Source organism: Amblyraja radiata, chromosome X, assembly GCF_010909765.2.
Source record: "Amblyraja radiata isolate CabotCenter1 chromosome X, sAmbRad1.1.pri, whole genome shotgun sequence".
Taxonomy (NCBI): Eukaryota; Metazoa; Chordata; class Chondrichthyes; order Rajiformes; family Rajidae; genus Amblyraja; species Amblyraja radiata.
Genome location: NC_045999.1, coordinates 10,127,155 through 10,147,379, shown reverse-complemented (window position 1 = coordinate 10,147,379; position 20,225 = coordinate 10,127,155). Strand labels below are relative to the sequence as shown.

Below are 20,225 nucleotides of genomic sequence, written 5' to 3'. Positions count from 1 at the left end.
CATGGGCATGGTGGGTTGAAGGGCCTGTTTCAGCTCTGTGTGTCTCTATGACTAAATAGAGCGGTCGGTATGGACATGGTGGGCTGAAGGGCCTGTTTCTGAGCTGTGTGTCTGTATGTTTAGGAAGGAACTCCAGTCGCTGGTTTGCACCGGAGATAGACACAAAATGCTGCAGTAACTCAGCGGGACTGGCAGCATCTCTGGAGGGAAGGAATGGGTGACGTTTCTGGTCAAAACCCTTCTTCAGACTTGAAAGCCTTGGTGCCCTGACTGTGAGTGTGTATATCTGTCTGTCTGCCTCTCTGTCTGTCTGTCTGTCTGTCTGTCTGTCTGTCTCTCTCTCTCTCTCTCTCTCTCTGTCTGTCTGTCTGTCTTTGAATCTCTGTTTGTCTGTCTCTGTTTCTCTGTCTGTCTCTCTCTCTCTGTCTTCCTGTCTGTCTCTGTATCTCTGTTTGTCTGTCTCTGTTGCTCTGTCTGTCTGTCTGTCTGTCTGTCTGTCTGTCTGTCTCTGTTGCTCTGTCTGCCTCTCTGTCTGTCTGTGTGTGTGTCTCTCTCTCTGTCTGACTGTCTGTCTCTGTTTCTCTGTCTGTCTCTGTTTCTCTGTCTGACTGTCTGTCTGTCTGTCTGTCTGTCTCTGTCTCTCTGTGTGCTGCTTGTGAATCTGAAGTGGTGGGTACCGATTCTTTAATGACGGGAGTCAGAGCTGCCGTTGTGGAACGAGTGACGTCTGTACATTAAGTGCAGCGGTGGCAGTTTCCGCAACATAGAATCCACTGTGCATGTGCTGCGAGCTGGCTTTGTGGTGGAGGCGCGTCTCTGGGGCTGTTTTTGCTTCGTAGCTGCATGACTGAGCACCCTATCTGTGGCCACAGCCCGGCAGCGCAGTGTGGGGTTCATTTCTGCGTGACTCATAATTCTTGGAAATCATTCAGTGAAAAATAACTGAGTGAAACTATCTTGCTTTTTCTTCTGAAGAAGTTGTAGATTATTTATTTCCGTACTGAAAGTGCAAAGCCCTGAGCAAGATTTGTCTGCCCAACTCATGCAGACCTCGGGTGGACTAGGAGGAGGAGGAGGAGGGCTGGACTTTTTGGTGCCTTCCCTCACAGTGGAAAGTGTTGATCCTGCTCTGGGGGGACGTTCATGTTGAATCCTATAGTGTTTGTGTCTTTTTTTTTCTTTTTTCTTTTATATAGATGTATGGTAATCTAATTTCTTCTCTGTAAAACACTTTTGCTTCAAAGTGATCTGATTTAAAAGTGCTACATGAATAAAAATTACTTACTTACTTTAGTTTAGTTTATTTCATAAGTTTTAGGAGCAGAATTAGACCATTCGGCCCATCAAGTTTTCTCTGCCATGGCTGATCTATCTGTCCCTCCTAACCCCATTCGCCTGCCTTCTCCCCTTAACCTCTCACACCCGTACCAATTAAGAACCAGTTGATCTCCGCCTTAAAAATACCCAATGACATGGCCTCCACAGCTGTCTGTGGTCATAAATTCCACAGATTCACCACCCTCTGGATAAAGAAATTCCTCTTCATCTCCTTTCTAAAGGTGCGTCCTTTCATTCTGAGGCTGTGGCCTCTGGACCTGGACTCTCCCACTATTGGAAACATCCTCTCCACATTCACCCTTTCCAGGCCTTTCACTATTCAGAGATATAGCGTGGAAACAGGCCCTTCGGCCCACCAAGTCTGTGCCAAGCAACAATGACCCAAACACCAGTTCTGTCCTACACACTAGGGACAATTTACAGAAGCCAATTAACCTACAAACCTGAACGTCATTGGGATGTAGGATTAAACTGGAGCACCCGGAGGAAACCCACACGGTACAGACAGCCCGTGTAGTCAGGATCGCACCCGGGTCTCTGGCGCTGTAATAATAATAATAATAATGGATGGGATTTATATAGCGCTTTTCTAATACTCAAGGCGCTTTACATCGCATTATTCATTCACTCCTCAGTCACACTCGGTGGTGGTGAGCTACTTCTGTAGCCACAGCTGCCCTGGGGCAGACTGACGGAAGCGTGGCTGCCAATCTACGCCTACGGCCCCTCCGACCACCACCAATCACTCACACACATTCACACACATTCACACACAGGCAAAGGTGGGTGAAGTGTCTTGCCCAAGGACACAACGACAGTATGCACTCCAAGCGGGATTCGAACCGGCTGTAAGGCATCAACTACACCACTGTGCTGCCCACTTTGAGCGGTGCAAATACATATCAGGAGACAACATGATGCATTAGCTGCTGTTGCCTTTGCCCTGCAAGGCACCTCTCCTGCAGCAGCTATCCCTCCCTCTTGTTTGCTCTGGGGATTGTTGTGAACCGACAGATGTTGTTAAGTTGGGAAGAGTGTGGAGAAGATTTACGAGGAAGTTACCAGGAATCAAGGGCCTGAGCTACATGGAGAGGTTTGGCAGGCTAGGACTTTATTCCTTGGAGCACAGCAGGCTGGTCATATAGAGGTGTAGAGGATTATGAGGGGAATTGATAGTGGATGCAGAGTCTGTTACCCAGAGTTGAGAGATCAAGAAGCATTGGTTTACGTTGAGAGGGGAAAGATCTAGGAACCTGAGGGGCAACTTTTTCACACAGAGGGAGGTGGGTGTAAGGAACAAGCTGCCAAAGGGGATAGTTGAGGCAGGTACTATAACAACATTTACAACTCATTGGGACAGGTACATGGATAGGAAAGGAATATGGGCCGTGGGCGGGATATGGACCGTGTGAGACTAACAGAGATGCGGCATCTTGGTCAGCATGGGGAAGTTGGGCCGAAGGGCCTGTTTCTGTGCTGTGTGACTCTAATTGTCTCTGATAGTTCTGGTAGATTTACAGGTGGGGATAGAGTTGTATCCTGTGCCGTCAGCTTCAAAAGATCTTTATGAGGATCAAAACAAAACAGCAAAATTGGCTTCAGTTGTTGTGATCAATTTTAAAGAAAAGGCCTCGGGATATATCTCTGTGGCCAAATGAATGTGTCATTTAGGTTTCATGATTTTTGAGAATTATAATGCTATTCAACAATGAATGCAAGATAGTGATCTCTCCCTCATATACGCTGATCTCCGTCAGTCTGCCTGAGCGTTACTGGAGTTCGTGTTCCTCAACCAGCAACGCACCTTGGCGCTGCCAGTTTTGGGCGAACTGTGAAGAAACCTTTGCATTTGATCGAAAAGCTTCTGGCAGCTGTGGGACGATGCAGCACGGTGGCGCAGCTGCTGATCTGCCGCCTCCCAGCACCAGAGACCCGGGTTCGGTGCTGTCTGTGCGGAGTCTACACGTTCTCCCTTTGACCTGCATGGGTTTTCTCCGGGTGCTCCCGTTTCCTCCCACATTCCAAAGACGTGCGGGTTTATAGGTTAATTGCCGTCTGTGTGCGGGATAGAACTAGGGTGATTGCTGGTCGCCACGGACACAGTGGGCCGAATGGCCTGTTTCCAGGCTGAGCCTCTAAACTAAACTAAACTAAAGGTGCCCTTTGTCTAGAATGGCTTGGAACTGAGGGGTAAGGTGGTCTGGCTCTGATTATTGCTGATTTGAATTGCTTGTGCTCTGATATACCCCCCCTGCCTAAACCTCCTCTTAAGTAGAGGAGTGGAGTTGAGTAGTCGAACAATGCCAGTGATCACCTTCTAGTGGACCGGGTCTGCAGGTTTTTAACCGCTAGAGAAACAAGCAACTGCAGATGCTGGTTTACAAAAAAAGACACAAAGTGCTGGAGTAACTCTGTGGGTCAGGCATCAACTCTGGAGATCATGGATGGGGGCCGGGACCCTTCTTCAGACCGATTGTGGTGTATGGGAGGGAGCGGGGGGACTGACCCTGTCAGTCTGAAGAAGGGTCGCGACCCAAGATGTCACCTATCCATGTTCTCCAGGGATGCTGCCTGACCCGCTGAGTTACTCCAGCACTTTGAGCCTTTAACTACCAACCAGCTTTTAGGCCGGCTTTAATCCATGAAAGAAGTGGTTTTAATAAAGGTGCCAAATGCTAACTGCCTGCACACATGTTCAGTGAGGGTTGGTTCCCGTAGCCGTGAGCCATTGAAGATTTCAACTGACCTTTCCATGTTGGAGACTTGTGAGGGTGTGTAAGGTGGGCAGTGTAATCTCCCGAGTGGCACAAAGCATACTGTGTATCGTGCTTCATTCAGCAGCAGCCGAGTTACTGTCTCATGTTCTGCAAAGTGTAACCTGAACATGCCAGTGTACGAGAGAGAAGAAAAAAACTACCAATAACAAGATTATGGAGATAGATCTGGGAAATGTTGAGTGTAACTATTCATCCAGTCACAAACTCAGGTTTCAACCCGGATTTTGTGTTAAACCAATTTACTTTTTCAAAAATTCAATAAATGGAGACCATATTCTAACAAAAAATTCTGGCTTGTCATTTAAGACAAATCTTATTTTTTCCAAATGCAAGGTCTCAGTCATTTCCGTAACCCACATTTTAATTGTGGAGGTCTGATGGTTTTTCCCCCAAAATTTTAGTATTCATTTTATCGCAGTTATTAGACTGTAATCAAGAAACTAAACTAAACTAAACTCGATGTGAATATATTGTTCTGTTATGTAATCCCTCATCAGCTTGCAATTCCCCACAGGAACATTTCACCATCTGCAGGAGAGGAAGGAGATAATATTGAGGGAAACTGAGATTTATGAGGTATCTCTCGCGGTCCCACCCCCAGCAACAAAAATTATTTCTGGCCTAAATTGAATCATTTAACAGATTTAACAGTTGCCAAGTTAGTAAGCTATGATCTGGAAAGTTCACCTTTTCCCTTCAGATCGATTGACCCTAACATTGTCATTTTAAATCATTCTGCTTTGCAAAGATATTCTCTCAAAATCTGAGTTGCGATGTAATGGATTTAACTTTCTCAGCAAAAGATATTTGAGCAGCCAGATGATTCGATCTTGGTTGCCCCTTTCAAAGTGTTTTATTCACCACCGAGTTACATTTGTACTGATTTTACTCTTGAAATAATCCACAATTGCATTACCGCTGCTGCCTCTTCTTCTTGCGTACGGCGTGCACAGCCTAAAGTTGGAGGACAATTTGTTCTATTTGATCTTACTTGATTGTGCACGGCAGGTTGATTGCATTCGTCGAAATAGGGCGGACCACGTGAAGGTTGCAATCTCCCACCCCTTTACCGCTGCTCCAACAGAATTATATGTTTAAGAAGGAACTGCAGATGCTGGAAAAATCGAAGGTAGACAAAAATGCTGGAGAAACTCAGCGGGCGAGGCAGCATCTATGGAGCGAAGGAATAGGTGACGTTTCGGGTCGAAACCCGAAACATCACCTATTCCTTCGCTCCATAGATGTTGCCTCACCCGCTGAGTTTCTCCAGCATTTTTTTCAACCAACAGAATTATAGTGGTGGTTAAGTTAACCAGCGTCAAAATTGTACCGTGTCTGTGTGATATCGAACTGGTCTTCTCCATTGTTATAGTGAGGCCACATTTAAACTGGAGGAACAGCTTCTCATGTTCTGCTTGGGTAGCTTATGCCCCTGTCCCACTTAGGAAACCTGAACGGAAACCTCTGGAGACTTTGCGCCCCACCAAAGGTTTCCGTGCGGTTCCTGGAGGTTGCAGGTGGTTGCCGGAGGTTGCAGGCAGTGGAAACCTTGGCTGGGGCGTAAAGTCTCCAGAGGTTTCCGTTCAGGTTTCCTAAGTGGGACAGGGGCATTACACCCCAGCGGTATGAACGTTGAATTCTCTAACTCTCTCCCACCCCACCTACAGTGCCCCACATGGACACGCTCCGACATTACACCCTCTGGCTTCACGATTCGCAAATCTCCAATCCTTTTGTATCACACCATTTTTTTTTCCATTTCTGGCCTTTCAAAGTCAAAGTCAAATTTATTCATTACATACACATACGAGATGTGCAGTGAAATTAAAAGTGGCAATGCTCGCGGATTGTGCAAAAAAAACTACAAAACAGAATGGAACAGGAACACATATTCACATATTGCATATTTGTGGGAGGAAAAAGAGACTTGTTCATTTCCCTTCACAGATGCCGTTTGACCCGCTGAGTTCCTCCAGCAGTTGTCTTTTGCTCAAGATTGCAGCATCTGCAGTCTCTTGTGTCTCATTGTGTTTGTTGTTATATTTATCATTTCTGTACACTGTTTACTCTTGTGAGCTTCATGTGCACAGGACGTTTCATTGCACCCTGGTGTATAAGGCAATAAACTAATCTGAATCTGAAACCTGTCTGGTTTATATGGGAGGGACATCTTCTCCAGGCCTTTCGCAACGTGGTCCGCTCTTAATTGCCCTCAGTAATGGCCGTAAGAACATGTCCAGGCTTTCTCAAGATCTAACTTCAAGTAACCCTTGATAGACACAAAGAGCTGGAGTAACTCAGCGGGACTGGCAGCATCTCTGGAGAGAAGGAATGGGTGACGTTTTGGGTCGAGACCCTTCTTCAGACCCTCTCTCTCCATCCCTCCCTCTTTCCCAGTTCTCTGACCAGTCTGACTGTCCCTGATTCCATTTTATCTCTGTTTGCTTTGTTCTTACCTTCTCCTATCTAACAATGATCTGAAGAAGGGTTTCGGCCCGAAACGTTGCCTATTTCCTTCGCTCCATAGACGCTGCCTCACCCGCTGAGTTTCTCCAGCATTTTTGTCTGCCTTCTATTCTACATTTTCCTTGATCTCCACCCCCTTTGATGTCTCGTTTTCACACCTTACACCTCCTCATCTCTGTATCTCCCCCTCCCCTGACTCAGTCTGAAGAAGGTTCTCGACCCGAAACGTCACCCGTTCCTTCTCTCCGGCGATGCTGCCTGTCCCACTGAGTTACTCCAGCATTTTGTGTCTATCTTTCTCAAGTCTAATTTAGGAATGACATCTACATCTTATAAATGAATTAAAAAAGTTTCCTCCTTTCAGAAAATTGTCTCTTTAGTTTTAATAATCATTTGTTGAGGCTTTTTAAAGAAAGTTTATTTTTTTTTTTCTCCTCCCGTTCCTTTCCAAATGTATTTGTACAAATAGTTTACGTTTGACTTCCTGTGAGTTTGTTTACAGCCAGTTAAAACATCCTGGCTACTCTGGGCCCAAGGTAAACAGGCTCATAGGTTAATCTGCCTGCAAAGGCCCTTGAGAACGGTAATGCACGATGCCCAATTTGGGAACAATTGGCAAGTACGACAGAAAAAAATGGATGGGTCGGGCATTGTGGAGAATTTAGTCTGTGTTTGTAGCAGAAGGCTGCAAGTCCCTCTGGGCCGCTCTCTGCTGTATCTGGACAGATATCCAACAGATTGGCTTCAGATGGAGCCGCTGTAGCGGCCGCTGCTGCCGCTGTGTGGGGCCCGTCATTCGCTCCGACCATTCGTCACCCTGCACCTAGTATCTTTGCTCCGCAGTACAGCTGCCGCCGACACGAAACGTCACGTTCCTTTTCTCCAGAGATGCTGCCTGACCCGCGGAGTTACTCCAGTTTTTTTGTGTCTATCTTCGGTATAAACCAGTATCTGCAGTGCCAAGCCGGGCAAAATGACTCGGCGTTTAGGTTGCCCGGCGGCACTTTGGGTGGTCAATGGCACCCGGGCAACCGCTAATTTCGAGCCCTGTCAAGTGTCATTGAACCATTCTAAAAAGCAATCGGAGGCTCCTTGCCGCGTGGTGCGGGCTCACTGGGGCGGTGTAAGGGGAGACTCGATCCGCTGTAACATCAATCCACTATATAGAGATCCGTTGTTGCAAGGGTTTACTGTACTTGTGTGTGGCTTGATCATATTCATGTATAGTATCATCTGATTTAATTGCATAGTACACAACTAAACTTCGAACTTCAAACTATCTTGGTCGCCTTAAGGGCCTGTCCCACTTACGAGATTTTTTTCGGTGACTGCCGGCACCCGTCATAGTCACAGCAGGTCGCCTGAAATTTTCAATGTTGAAAATCCAGCGGTGACCAGAAAAAGATACGACTCTTTGGGTGACTACTCATGACCATACAGGCGTCACCATGACTGCGGCATTCCCATTTTCACGGAATACGCCCAATGCCCCATCTCGAGGCAACAAAGTCAACATTGCCCATGTCCAGAAAGCAACTAATCTAATAGAAAATATGTGTCTTGGGATAGTTGGTTGCGGGTTTCTGTTTGCAGTTCAAGATCTCAGTCTCCGTCGTTTCACTGCTGGGAATGAGGAGGTTGAGCAGAGGCTACTTCATTGCAGCGTAGGTGGAGACGTGTACAGATGGGCTTGGAAGCGGTACAATATGTAGAACGCTTCATCAGTGTTAGCAATGAGGTTATGGATCTGGCGTGGGAAAGTACAAGATAAACTTGTCTGATTTTGTGAAAAGTTACTCGTAGGCTTACCTTACCTCTAATACATCTTGGCTTCTAGAGTCACAGAGCTGTCCAGCACGGAGACAGGCCCTTTCGCCCATCTTGTCCACTCCGACAAAGTTGGCGTATTGGGCTCATCCCCTTTGCCTGCATTTGGCCCAGATCTCTCTGAAGAAGGGTCTCGACTCAACATGTCACCCATTCCTTCTCTCCATAGATGCTGCCTCACCCGCTGAGTTACTCCCAACATTTCATGTCCATCTTTAACCTACAGTCCTGGTTGTCTTTGGAATGTGGCAGGAAACCGAAGCACCCGGCGAAATCCCACGCAGGTCACGGGGAGAATGTACAAACTACGTACAGACAGCACCTGTAGGCAGGATCTGACCTGGGTCTCTGGCGCTGTAAGGCAGTAACTCTACCGCTGCGCTAATGTGCTGACCCAGATGTGGAGACGCTCTGCTTTGCTCCAGCCATCCGGGAGGATAGCCCCCTCCTGGGCTTTGTCCGATCACTGCGAGCTATTGTCAGTGAATTGTGGAATGATGCCCGTGTGAATTTTACTGTCAGGCTCCTTGGAGACGAAGTGGGTCTTCAGTCCCTGTGCAACGAACAGTTGGTTTCACATCCTTCCTGTTCAGCAGTTATAAATATCTTTATTGTCATACAATTTCCAGATTCTTGTCCTCATTCACTATGTTGGACACCGAGGAGTGGAATTTAATTTGCCTTTGGGAAGCCATTTTATGTCAACTTTTTCTTTTCACCTCACAGCTAGCAAAATGGCGTCCAAGCCTGGCGACCCTCTGCGTTCTGGTCCCAGAAGCGGATCTGCAATCATTCATTACAATCGCTCCACTCTTTTAAACTTCTACTCCAACAGCAGCATTTCTTACTGTAACTATAACTTAGAGTAAGAAGATTAGCAGGAATTTCTTTAGTCGTAGGGTAGTTAGTCTGTGGAACTCATTGCCACAGAGGGTTGTGGAGGCCAAGTCAGTGGATATTTTTAAGGCAGAGATAGAAAAATTCTTGATTAGAACGGGTGTAAAGGGTTACGGGGAGAAGGCAGAAAAATGGGATTAGGAGGCAGAGATCAGCCATGATTGAATGGCGGTGTAGTCTCGATGGGCTGAATGGCCTAATTCTACTCCAATAACGTAAACTTGTACACTTGATTGTAATCACTTATTGTATTTCCGCTATTAGCACGCAACAAAAATGCTTTTCACTGTACCTCGGTGCACTTGACAATAAACTAAACTCAACTCAACTAAATTAAACTGAATTGAACGGAACTGAACACATGAGTTTTTAAGAGAGAGATAGATTTAGCTCTTAGGGCTAATGGAATCCAGGGATATGGGGAAAAACCGGGAACGGGGTACTGATTTTGGATGATCAGCCATGATGATATTGAATGGCGGTGCTGGCTCAAAGGGCCGAATGGCCTACTCCTGCCATGGCCATACTCCGAATGGCCTACTTTTCTATTGTCCATTGTCATCTACCCGATCTATTCCTCTCATGAGTTTGTAAATTGTGCCCGGTGTGTCGGACAGAATTAGTGTACGGGGATCGTACATTTTAGTTTGTATGAAGGGAGAACTATGTCTATGTTACTACAACTGAACTGAACACAACTAAACTGAAGCAAGCTGAAGTAAGCTGAACCGAACACAAAGCTTTAAAAGGAACCTCCCCTCTGTTTTTCAGGCCACCAAACAGTTCCTGGAGGAGATCAACAAGTGGACAACTCAACATGGCATCTCTCCTCTCTCCTGGAATGCCGCAGTCAAGTTCCTCATGGCCAGAAAGTTTGACGTGTTCCGTGCCGTTGAGCTCTTCCACTCATACCGGGTAAGCTGCTGATCAATATTTGCCTGTGCGTGTTCGAGTGTGTGTACAAATGAGGCGGAGTGACATAGAGGTGTGTTCCGTTGAGCAATAGCTGGGAGAAGCACTCTGAGCAGAGTTTTGAGCGGTAGATTATGTTCCTAACCTTCACCCAGGGCCGAGCAGTGGTTGCTCGCAGTCATTTCCCCACCGTTTTGTTTTCCGAACGTGGTTTGTTTGTGCACAGTGTTCCACTCCATCCTCACCATTCAGTTGCTGCCCTGCAAATAAATATCCAGGGCTCTTTACGAGGATGTTGCCAGAACTAGAGGGTGTGAGCTATCGGGAGAGGTTGAGTAGGTTGGGTCTCTATTCTTTGTAGCGCAGGAGGATGAGGGGATGATCTCATAGAGGGGTATATAATCATTAGAGGAATAGATCAGGTAGTTGCACAGAGTCTCTTGCCCAGCATAGGTGAATCGAGGACCAGAGGACATAGGTTCAAGGTGAAGGGGAAAAGATTTAATAGGAATCTGAGGGGTAACTTTTTCACACATAGGGTGGTGGTTGGTGTGTGAAAAAGCTGCCAGAGGTGGTAGTTGAGGCTGGGACTATCCCAACATTTATGAACTAGTTAGACAGGTACACGGATAGGCCAGGTTTGGAGGGATATGGACCAAACGTGGGTAGGTGGGACTAGCGTAGCTGGGACATGTTGGCCGGTGTGGGCAAGTGAGGCCTGTTTCCACACTGTATCACTCTATGACTCTGTGACTATGACTCGTTCCAACTAATGCAACTGATAGTGGCAGCGAAGAACCTTGAACCCTAACACGGGGAGGGGGGGGGGGGGGGGGGGGGGGCAGAGGGGCAGTAGAATAAATTCTGTTCGATTTTTGACATCAATTCAACTCCCCTTTTAAAAATAAACATTACAAGGTAAATACATCAAACTTTTTTTTTTTGGATTTCCTCTGACCATTTTAGCTTAAAATCATAATATTTGAATAAAAGTGGATGTGTCAAGGTTGATGCTATAGTCTGAAGGCTGAAGGCCCAGCTGTCCAAAGCTGCTGGAATAAAGTGTGTCCTGCGCTCTCTTTCCCTCTACTCCTCTGTTCAACACGGACAACATTGACTTGTCGGCATGGTTTTTGTCTTTGCACTAGTATTGCTTGTTTGTTTTATATATTATATATATATATATACACACACACACACACACACACACACACACATATATATATATATGACAACAAACATTCTCGAGTCCACTCAGAGGTACCTCTCTGGGGATTCTTGGAAGGAACATGAAAGATTCAATGCAAGTTTTTCCACAATCAGCAGACCATTGAAGTCATTGCTGTCTTGCTTTCAAACAACTCTTGAAAATAAAATCAAGGACATTGTCGGAAAAATATCATTCTTAATGGCACAGCAGTAGAGTTGCTGCCTTACAGCACCAGAGACCCGCGTTCGATGCTGGCCATGGGTGCTGTCTGTACAGAGTTATGCCCCTGTCCCACTTAGGAAACCTGAACGGAAACCTCTGGAGACTTTGCGCCCCACCCAAGGTTTCCGTGCGGTTCCCGGAGGTTGCAGGTGGTTGCAGGTGGTTGCCGAAGGTTGCAGGTAGTAGAAGCAGGTAGGGAGACTGACAAAAACATCCGGGAACCGCACGGAAACCTTGGGTGGGGCGCAAAGTCTCTAGAGGTTTCCGTTCAGGTTTCCTAAGTGGAACAGGGGCATTAGGGTGGCGCTGCGCTAGAGTTGCTGCCTTACAGCAGCATGGACCCGGGTTCGATCCTGACCATGGGTGCTCTCTGTACAGAGTTTGTGCACTCTCCCTGTGACCACGTGGATTTCCCCCCGGTGCTCAGGAAAATTGGAAAACGTGGATAGACGACGTTATGGATCGCGACCCTTCTTCATACCTGAAACATCACCTATCCATGTTCTCCTGAAGTGCTGCCTGACCTGAGTTACTCCAGCACTTTGTGTCTTTTTTTGTAAGCCAGCATCTGCAGTCCCTTGTATCTCCTATTGCACTTGCGTTTGACTTGATTGTATGTACGTGTGGTATATCTGATCTGTGTGGACAGCATGCATGACAACGCTTTTGTGGAAGGAAACGGGCATTTGGCAGAAACAGGGAGAACGTGCAAACTTCACACAGACAGCAATTTACAATTTACAGAGGGTCAATTAACCTGCACACCCGCACGTTTTTGGGATGGGGGAGGAAACTGGAGCACCTGGAGGAAACCCACGCAGTCGCAGGGAGAATGCGCAAACTCCACACAGACAGCACCCGAAGTTGGGATTGAACCTGTGTCTCTGGCGCTGTGAGGTAGCGGCTCTACCAGCTGCGCCACAGTCAAGTCAAGTTTATTTGTCACATACACATACGAGATGTGCAGTGAAATGAAAAGCTGCCCTCATTTGATTTGAGAGAGAACAAGCTCAGTTTTGTTACCACTCATCTCAAAACCAAAGCCAGCAGGCACTTCTAGATGCTGATTAAAATGAACTGGCTACTCACTTGGTAGCCAAGGGTCATTGAAGGCAATTAGAACATCACATGGGCATTTAATGCAGATATCTCGGTGCAAGCTGCTGGCTGTCTTGTGACTAGTTTCCTAATTGCTCCTTTGTTCTCTCTGTCCAAATGCTGATGTTTCGTTCTTGCCGTTGCCCTAAAAGCCTTGAAATTCCCTCCGCCATTTATTCCTTCTCTTCCTGCAACAGTTTTTACACTTTTTTCAAAGAGCCCCCGTGTTCATACGATATGGTACGGTACGATAGAACTTTATTTATCCCAAGAGGGAAATTGATCTGCCAACAGTCTTAAAAACACAAAATACATGAATACATATATGTGTAAATACATGTGTCAGTATGGGGGGGACGGGGATGCGAGTCAGTCTACCCCACGACAGAAGGGGGAGGAGTTGTATTGTTTGATAGCCACAGGGAAGAAAGATCTGTCCTGGTGGTGCATCATTGAGCAAAACTCAAACATGTCAAATAGTGGACTTATCCCACCAACATTTTTGAATGATGCTGAGAGTTAAGTAAGGGTTAACATGGACGAGTTGGGCCGAAGGGCCTGTTTCCATGCTGTATGGCCCTATCACTGACTCAACAAATTAGCCATTTCAAAGAAAACCTGCAGAATAAATTCATAAAAGAATTTGCTCTTCACGTAGAAATCACAACCTTCCATTTAATGTATTTGTATTTTACGCTTATGCTTCTTAGTTTAGTTCAGAGATAAGTGTGGCCTGCTGAGTTCATGCCGACCGACGATCACCCGTTCGCACTAGTTCTATGTGTCGGAGAGAACTGCAGATGCTGGTTTAAATCGAAGGTAGACACAAAAAACTCAGCGGGACAGGCAGCATTCCTTCTCTCCAGAGATGCTGCCTGTCCCACTGAGTTACTCCAGCTTTTTGTGTCTATCCTCGGTTTCAGGTCAAGTTTATCTTCGGTTCAAAGTCAGTTTATTGTCACATGAACCAGTTAAGGTGCAGTGAAATGTGAGTCACCATACAGCCATACTAAGTGAAAAGCAACAAGACACACAACCACATAAAAGTTCACATAAACATCCACCACAGTGGATTCCACATTCCTCACTGTGATGGAAGGCAATAAAGTGCAATCTTCTTCCTCTTTGTTCTCCCGCGGTCGGGGCAGTCAAACCATCCGCAGTCGTGGTGATCAAAGCCCCCGTAGCCGGCGGTCGAAGCCCCCGTCGGGGTGATCGAAACTCCCACGTCGGGGCGGTTGAAACTCTCTCCGCGGCATGGAGTTCCCGAGTCGGTCTCTTCTTACCAGAGACCGCGGGCTTCATGATGTTAAAGTCCACCGGCCCCACGGTTGGAGCTTCGATCCCCGGCAAAGGGATCGCAAGCTCCGCGATGTTGACGTCCCATAGACTCCCGCGGCGTGGAGCATCCGTCGGTCTCCAGGAAAGGCCGCCAACTCCGCGATGTTAGGCCGCAGTAGGGACAGAGATACGAAACGGAAAAGAATCGCATCTCCGTCGAGGTAAGAGATTGAAAAAAAGTTTCCCTCAACTCCAACCCACCCCCCACATAAAACAAACCAAGGAACACTAAAACATACTTTTAACACCTACTAGAAATAACAAACGAGAAGGAAGGACAGACAGACTGTTGGCGAGGTAGCCACTGCTGGTGACGCCACCCGGTTTAAACCAGCATCTGTAGTTCCTTCCTACACATCGTGCCCACCGCACTAGTTCTGTGTTATCCCACTTTCTCATCCTCTGCCTGCAGACTAGAGACATTTTACAAAGGGCCAATTAACCTCCAAATCCGCATGTCTTTGGGATGTGGGAGAAACCGGAGCATCCGGAGGAAGCTCACGTGACCGCAGGGTGAACGTGCAAACTCCACACAGCCAGCACCCGAGGTCAGGATGGAACCCGGTCTCTGGTGCTGTGGGGCAGCGGCTCTCCCAGCTGCGCCACCGTGCCACTTTGGATAGTTTCCAGCAGTGCGTGTGATGAGGGAGGGGGGAGGTGAACAGTGAGGCAAGAATGTCTACGACCACCACTGCATGTGTGAGGTGGTGCTGGTGAGAAGCCACTACACTCACTGCATATTCACGTTCACTTACCTAGTTAGAAGGACCAGCTCTTTTATTTGTGCGCTCATGTATGCTGCTCTGTTTACAGCCCCTCTTGGGAGATCAAGCAGTATATGAAGGCAAATTGCCTAAAGTCCTCTTGGACGGTGTCCAAAAGCTAAGATCCCACACAGTAATACTGGGCCATGTGCAGAGGCTGAATACTTTCCCACAGCTGTTGATATTCCCTTCTTCCCTCCCTTTGCTCCGAATTTAAAAAAAAACCTAGTCCTGCACAAGATAGACACAAAATGCTGGAGTAACTCAGCGGGACAGGCAGCATCGCTGGAGGGAAGGAATGGGTGATGTTTCAGGTCGAGACCCTTTAAGAACAGCAGGAGTGAAAGCAGGCAGCCATCGTCAATTAAGCAGAATCCTCGTCCATTGAATTTTAGTTTAGTTTCGAGATACAGCACAGAAACAGGCCCTGCGGCCCGCTTAGTCTGCGCCAACCAGCGATCCCTGCAGACTTAACGATATCCTACATTCACTTAGCACGATTTACATTTACACCAAGTCAATTAATCTACAAACCTGTGCGTCTTTGGAGTATGGGAGGAAACCGAAGATCTTGGAGAAAACCCACGCATGTCATGGGAAGAACGTACAGACTCAGTACAGGATCGTACCGTAGTCAGGATTGAACCCAGGTCCTTGGCACTATAAGGTGGCAGCTCTACCACTGCGCCACCGTGCCTCCCGTGAGCCGTTCCCCGCTCTCCCCTTGGGAACAGAGTTGAGTCGGCCAGAGTCTATCTGTGTACCGACGTAGACTTGCGTTCGATGTATGCTTCAGGAAAGCCGGGTTCATGGCCTTCCCTTGCCAGACGCTGCTTGGGAGCTGTGCTGGATTGTTTACCATACAAGCTCCTCCACAAGACTCTGTGTGGACCTGCTATTTCTACAGATCTTCTACACATGCGTCGTAGAAATCTACAGATGGCCCGTAGAAAGTATTTTATCGGGATGCATCACAGCCCGGTGTGGGAACTGCTCCATCCAAGACCGCAAGATGTTGCAGTGACCTGTGGACGCAGCAGTGACCATCGCACAAACCAACATCCATTGACTTCTATTGTACCTCACGCTGCCTCGGGAGTCGGCAAGACCAGTAGCATAATCAAGGACCAGTCTCATCCTGGCCACTCCCTCTACTCCACTCTTCCATCAGGCAAAAGGTATAGAAGTGTAAAAACTCACACCTCCAGAATTCAGGGACAGTTTCCTTCCAACTGTTATCTGGCAACAGAACCATCCCACTGCAACTAGAGAGCAGCCCTGAACTCATTGGGGACCATCAAACTATCTTTGATCTGGCTTTACCTTGTGCGAAACGAAATTCCCTTATCATGTAGACACAAAATGCTGGAGTAACTCAGCAGGACCGGTCGCATCTCTGGAGAGAAGGAATGGGTGACGTCTCGAGTTGAGACCCTTCTTCAGACTTATTATACAGATATTCCCTTATCATGTATCTACACTGTATGGCTCGATTGTAATCATTAGAGCCAGGATTTTGCCATAAATGCCATGTGCCTTTTCATGCCTTTTTTGATGATTTCACCAGGATAATGGCCTTTTCACGATCGAGTGCCTAAATCAGCCTTTTTTTTGCCATTTTGCTAAAAGCTTGTGCTATTTTCTCTAGTTGTACCGTGATTACAATGATGTTTTCTATGTTAACACATTAATATTAATGTTAGTGTTAACGTGTCAACATTGTATAAATTACAAGAACATTTCCACCACCAGGGCGAAACCGTGGGCGCCACCGTCGGCCGTTCATTCGTTCGTTCGTGCCGCTGCCCGCTGGTTCAGTCTTCTCCAACATCTATTTATTGCTTCCAATTTTGCAAACTTCCTACATGCTATCACTTCCCTTGAGAAATGTGGCGAAACATTAGTGAATAACGTGCAGGTTTTCAACAAAGTAACTAATGATATTCGTAAAGTTCTTGGCGAAGACATACAAGGAAAATGTGAGAGAGTGATTTTAGCTAACAAAGATCTTGAAGAAATACAAAACATAGCTACAGTTCTCAAAGGTAGTTGTAATGCACAAGATATTGACATGAATATAGAGTCTGTAGCTTGTTTCAGGTATGCACCAGTGACCTCAGCTGAGGTAGAAAGAAGTTTTTCACAACTGAAGCACATTCTGTCAGACAGACGGCGTAGTTTAACACCAGATAATTTGAAAAAAATGCGAGTAATTATGTGCAACCAGGCAACTTTGGTCATTTAATGTAGTATACATTTATATTATCATTTTTAACCATATGTTGGTAGTGGAAGTACATGCCTTTTTTGTCAATAAATGCCTTTTTCGTGCCATTTTCGTAATTTTATTATGCCTTTTTGCCTGCCCATTTCAGTTTTTTAGTGCCCAAACATCCTGGCTCTAGTAATCATGTATTGTCTTTCCGCTGACTGGTTAGCATGCCACAAAAGTTTTTCACTGCACCTCAGTATACGTGACAATAAACTAAACTGAACTGTACTTCATCAGAGCTGTTCTGACAACTTGGCATATAGCTTCACTGCCAACCTTGAATTGTAAATAAGTAAACATAGCTCATTTGTCAAAGGAGCAGAATTACGCCATTTGGCCCATCAAGTCTACTCTGCCATTCACTCATGGCTAATCTATCTTTCCCTCTCAACCCCATTTTCCTGCTTTCTCCCCATAACCTCTTATACCCATACTAATCAAGAATCAGTCAATCTCAGCCTTAAAAATATCCCTAGACGTGGTCTCCACAGTTGTCTGTGGCAATGAATTTCACAGATTCACCACCCTCTGACTAAAGAAATTCCTCCTCATCTCCTTTCTAAAGGTATGTCCTTTTATTCTGAGGTTATGGTCTCTGGTCCTGGATTCTCCCACTAGTGGAAACATCCTCTGCACTTTCACTATCCAGGCCTTTCGCTATTCGTTACGTTTCAATGAGGTCCCCCCCCATCCTTCTAAACTCCAGCGAGTGCAGGCCCAGTGCTGACAAACGCTCAGCATATGTTAACCTAATCATTCCTGGGATCATTCTCGGGAAAAAAACCTCTTGTCCCTCTCCAACGCCAGCACATCCTCCCTGAGATATGGGGCCCAAAACTGCTCACAATACTCCAAACGCGGTCTGACCAGCGCCTTCCAAAGTCTCAGTATTAATCCAAACAACTGTTCTGCCTTCAGGAGCAGCGTGGTATTCCATTCCGAGTCTGCTGATCTGCAGAGTGAACGGATGTGAATTGCTGCATGAGATCTTATCGCCTTTGTGCGGTGAATTCTGAAAATGTTTTAAAAGTAATAAAATGTGTTCAAAGCAAGATGTGCTGGAAGTCTTAAATAAAGGCAAAAATCTGTCAACACACATTTTTTTGGAGGGATACGGACCAAATGCAGGCAGGTGGGAATAGTGTAGCTGGGACATGTTGGTCGGCGTGGGCAAGTTGGGCCGAAAGGCCTGCTTCCACACTGTATCACTCAATGACTCTAGGACTTTGCCGGTCATTTATAAAGAGAGAGGCAGAGTGAAGAGTTCACAGAGTGCTAGGGTAACTCAGCTCCGGCCTTTGCCATGGCCTCAACAGATCTGGTTCTGGTGCAGTCAATACATCTGTCCCTAGAACACACATAGAAACATAGAAACATAGAAACATAGAAATAGGTGCAGGAGTAGGCCATTCGGCCCTTCGAGCCTGCACCGCCATTCAATATGATCATGGCTGATCATCCAACTCAGTATCCCGTACCTGCCTTCTCTCCATACCCTCTGATCCCCTTAGCCACAAGGGCCACATCTAACTCCCTCTTAAATATAGCCAATGAACTGGCCTCGACTACCCGCTAGAACACACATGAACTGCAACGGGTAATTCATCAGCAATTGCTGGATTTTAATTAGAGGTCTTCAGCGTGGAGGGAAGTGACTCCACTGACAATTTGGTTCTAATCCTGTATTTATACCTATTGATTTATCTGCAGTTATATCCAGATTGGATTTCCACTGCTTGCATTTTTCTTTTAGACTTTAGAGACTTTAGTGCAGAAACAGGCCCTTCGGCCCACCGAGTCCATGCCGACCGGCGATCACCCCGTACACTGACACTGTCCTACACAATAGGGACAATTTACAATTTTACCAAAACCAATTTGCCTACAAACCTGTACGTCTTTGGAGTGTGGGCGGAAACCGGAGCATCCGGAGAAAACCCACGCCATCACTGGGAAAACGTACAAACTCCGTACAGACAGCACCTGTAGTCGGGATCGAACCTGGGTTTCTTGGCCTCCACTTTTCCATCTTCAAGTAGAGTTTGTAAAGAAGTGGGAAAGAGCCCGACAAATGGCGGCACGATGGCACAGCGGTAGAGTTGCTGCCTTACAGCGCTTGCAGCGCCGGAGACCTGGGTTCGTTCCCGACTACGGGTGCTGTCTAAGGAGTTGGTACGTTCTCCCCGTGACCGCGTGGGTTTTCTCCGAGATCTTCAGTCTCATCCCACACTCCAAATATATACAGGTTTGTAGGTTAATTGGCTTGGTATAAATCTAAATTGTCCCTAGTGTGTGTAGGATGGTGTTAATATGCGGGGGTCGCTGGTCGACGCGGACATGGGTGGGCTGAAGGGCCTGTTTCCGCGCTGTATCTCTTAACTAAACTAAATGATGTGCTGCATATAATAATAATAATAATACATTTTATTTATGGGCGCCTTTCAAGAGTCTCAAGGACACCTTACAAAAATTTAGCAGGTAGAGGAAAAACATGTAAGGGGAATGAAATAAATAGTAGAGACATGACTAGTACACAAAGTAAAGACAGAATTCAATACAAAACACAGCATGAGGCAATTAATGCACAGATGAAAAGGGAGGGGGACGTGGGGCTAAGGATAGGCAGAGGTGAAGAGATGGGTCTTGAGGCGGGACTGGAAGATGGGGAGGGACACGGAATTGCGGATCAGTTGGGGGAGGGAGTTCCAGAGCCTGGGAGCTGCCCTGGAGAAGGCTCTGTCCCCAAAACTGCGGAGGTTGGACTTGTGGATGGAGAGGAGACCGGCTGATGTGGATCTGAGGGACCGTGAGGGTTGGTAGGGGGAGAGGAGGTCAATGAGATATGTGGGGGCCAGATGGTGGAGGGCTTTGTAGGTGAGGACCAGGATTTTGTAGGTGATCCGGTGGGAGATGGGAAGCCAGTGAAGTTTTTTGAGGACTGGAGTGATGTGATGCCAGGATTTGGTGTGGGTGATGAGTCGGGCGGCTGCGTTCTGGACCAGTTGGAGTCGGTTGATGTAGGTGGAGCTGATGCCAAGGAGAAGTGAGTTGCAATAGTCCAGTCGGGAGGAGATGAAGGCATGGATGAGTCTTTCAGCAGC

General features: G+C 46.8%; 1 protein-coding gene across 1 annotated transcript in view; it reads left to right on the top strand.

The window, feature by feature from the left end:
• The first annotated feature begins 223 nt into the window (after positions 1-223).
• Positions 224-20,225, top strand: part of ptpn9 (protein tyrosine phosphatase non-receptor type 9) — a 101,608-nt gene continuing 81,606 nt past the window's right edge. The window contains exons 1-2 of the mRNA XM_033014762.1: positions 224-272; positions 10,077-10,220. Of these exons, the coding sequence (XP_032870653.1) occupies positions 10,167-10,220 (54 nt within the window). The 5' untranslated portion in view covers positions 224-272; positions 10,077-10,166. The remainder of the gene's footprint in view (positions 273-10,076; positions 10,221-20,225) is intronic.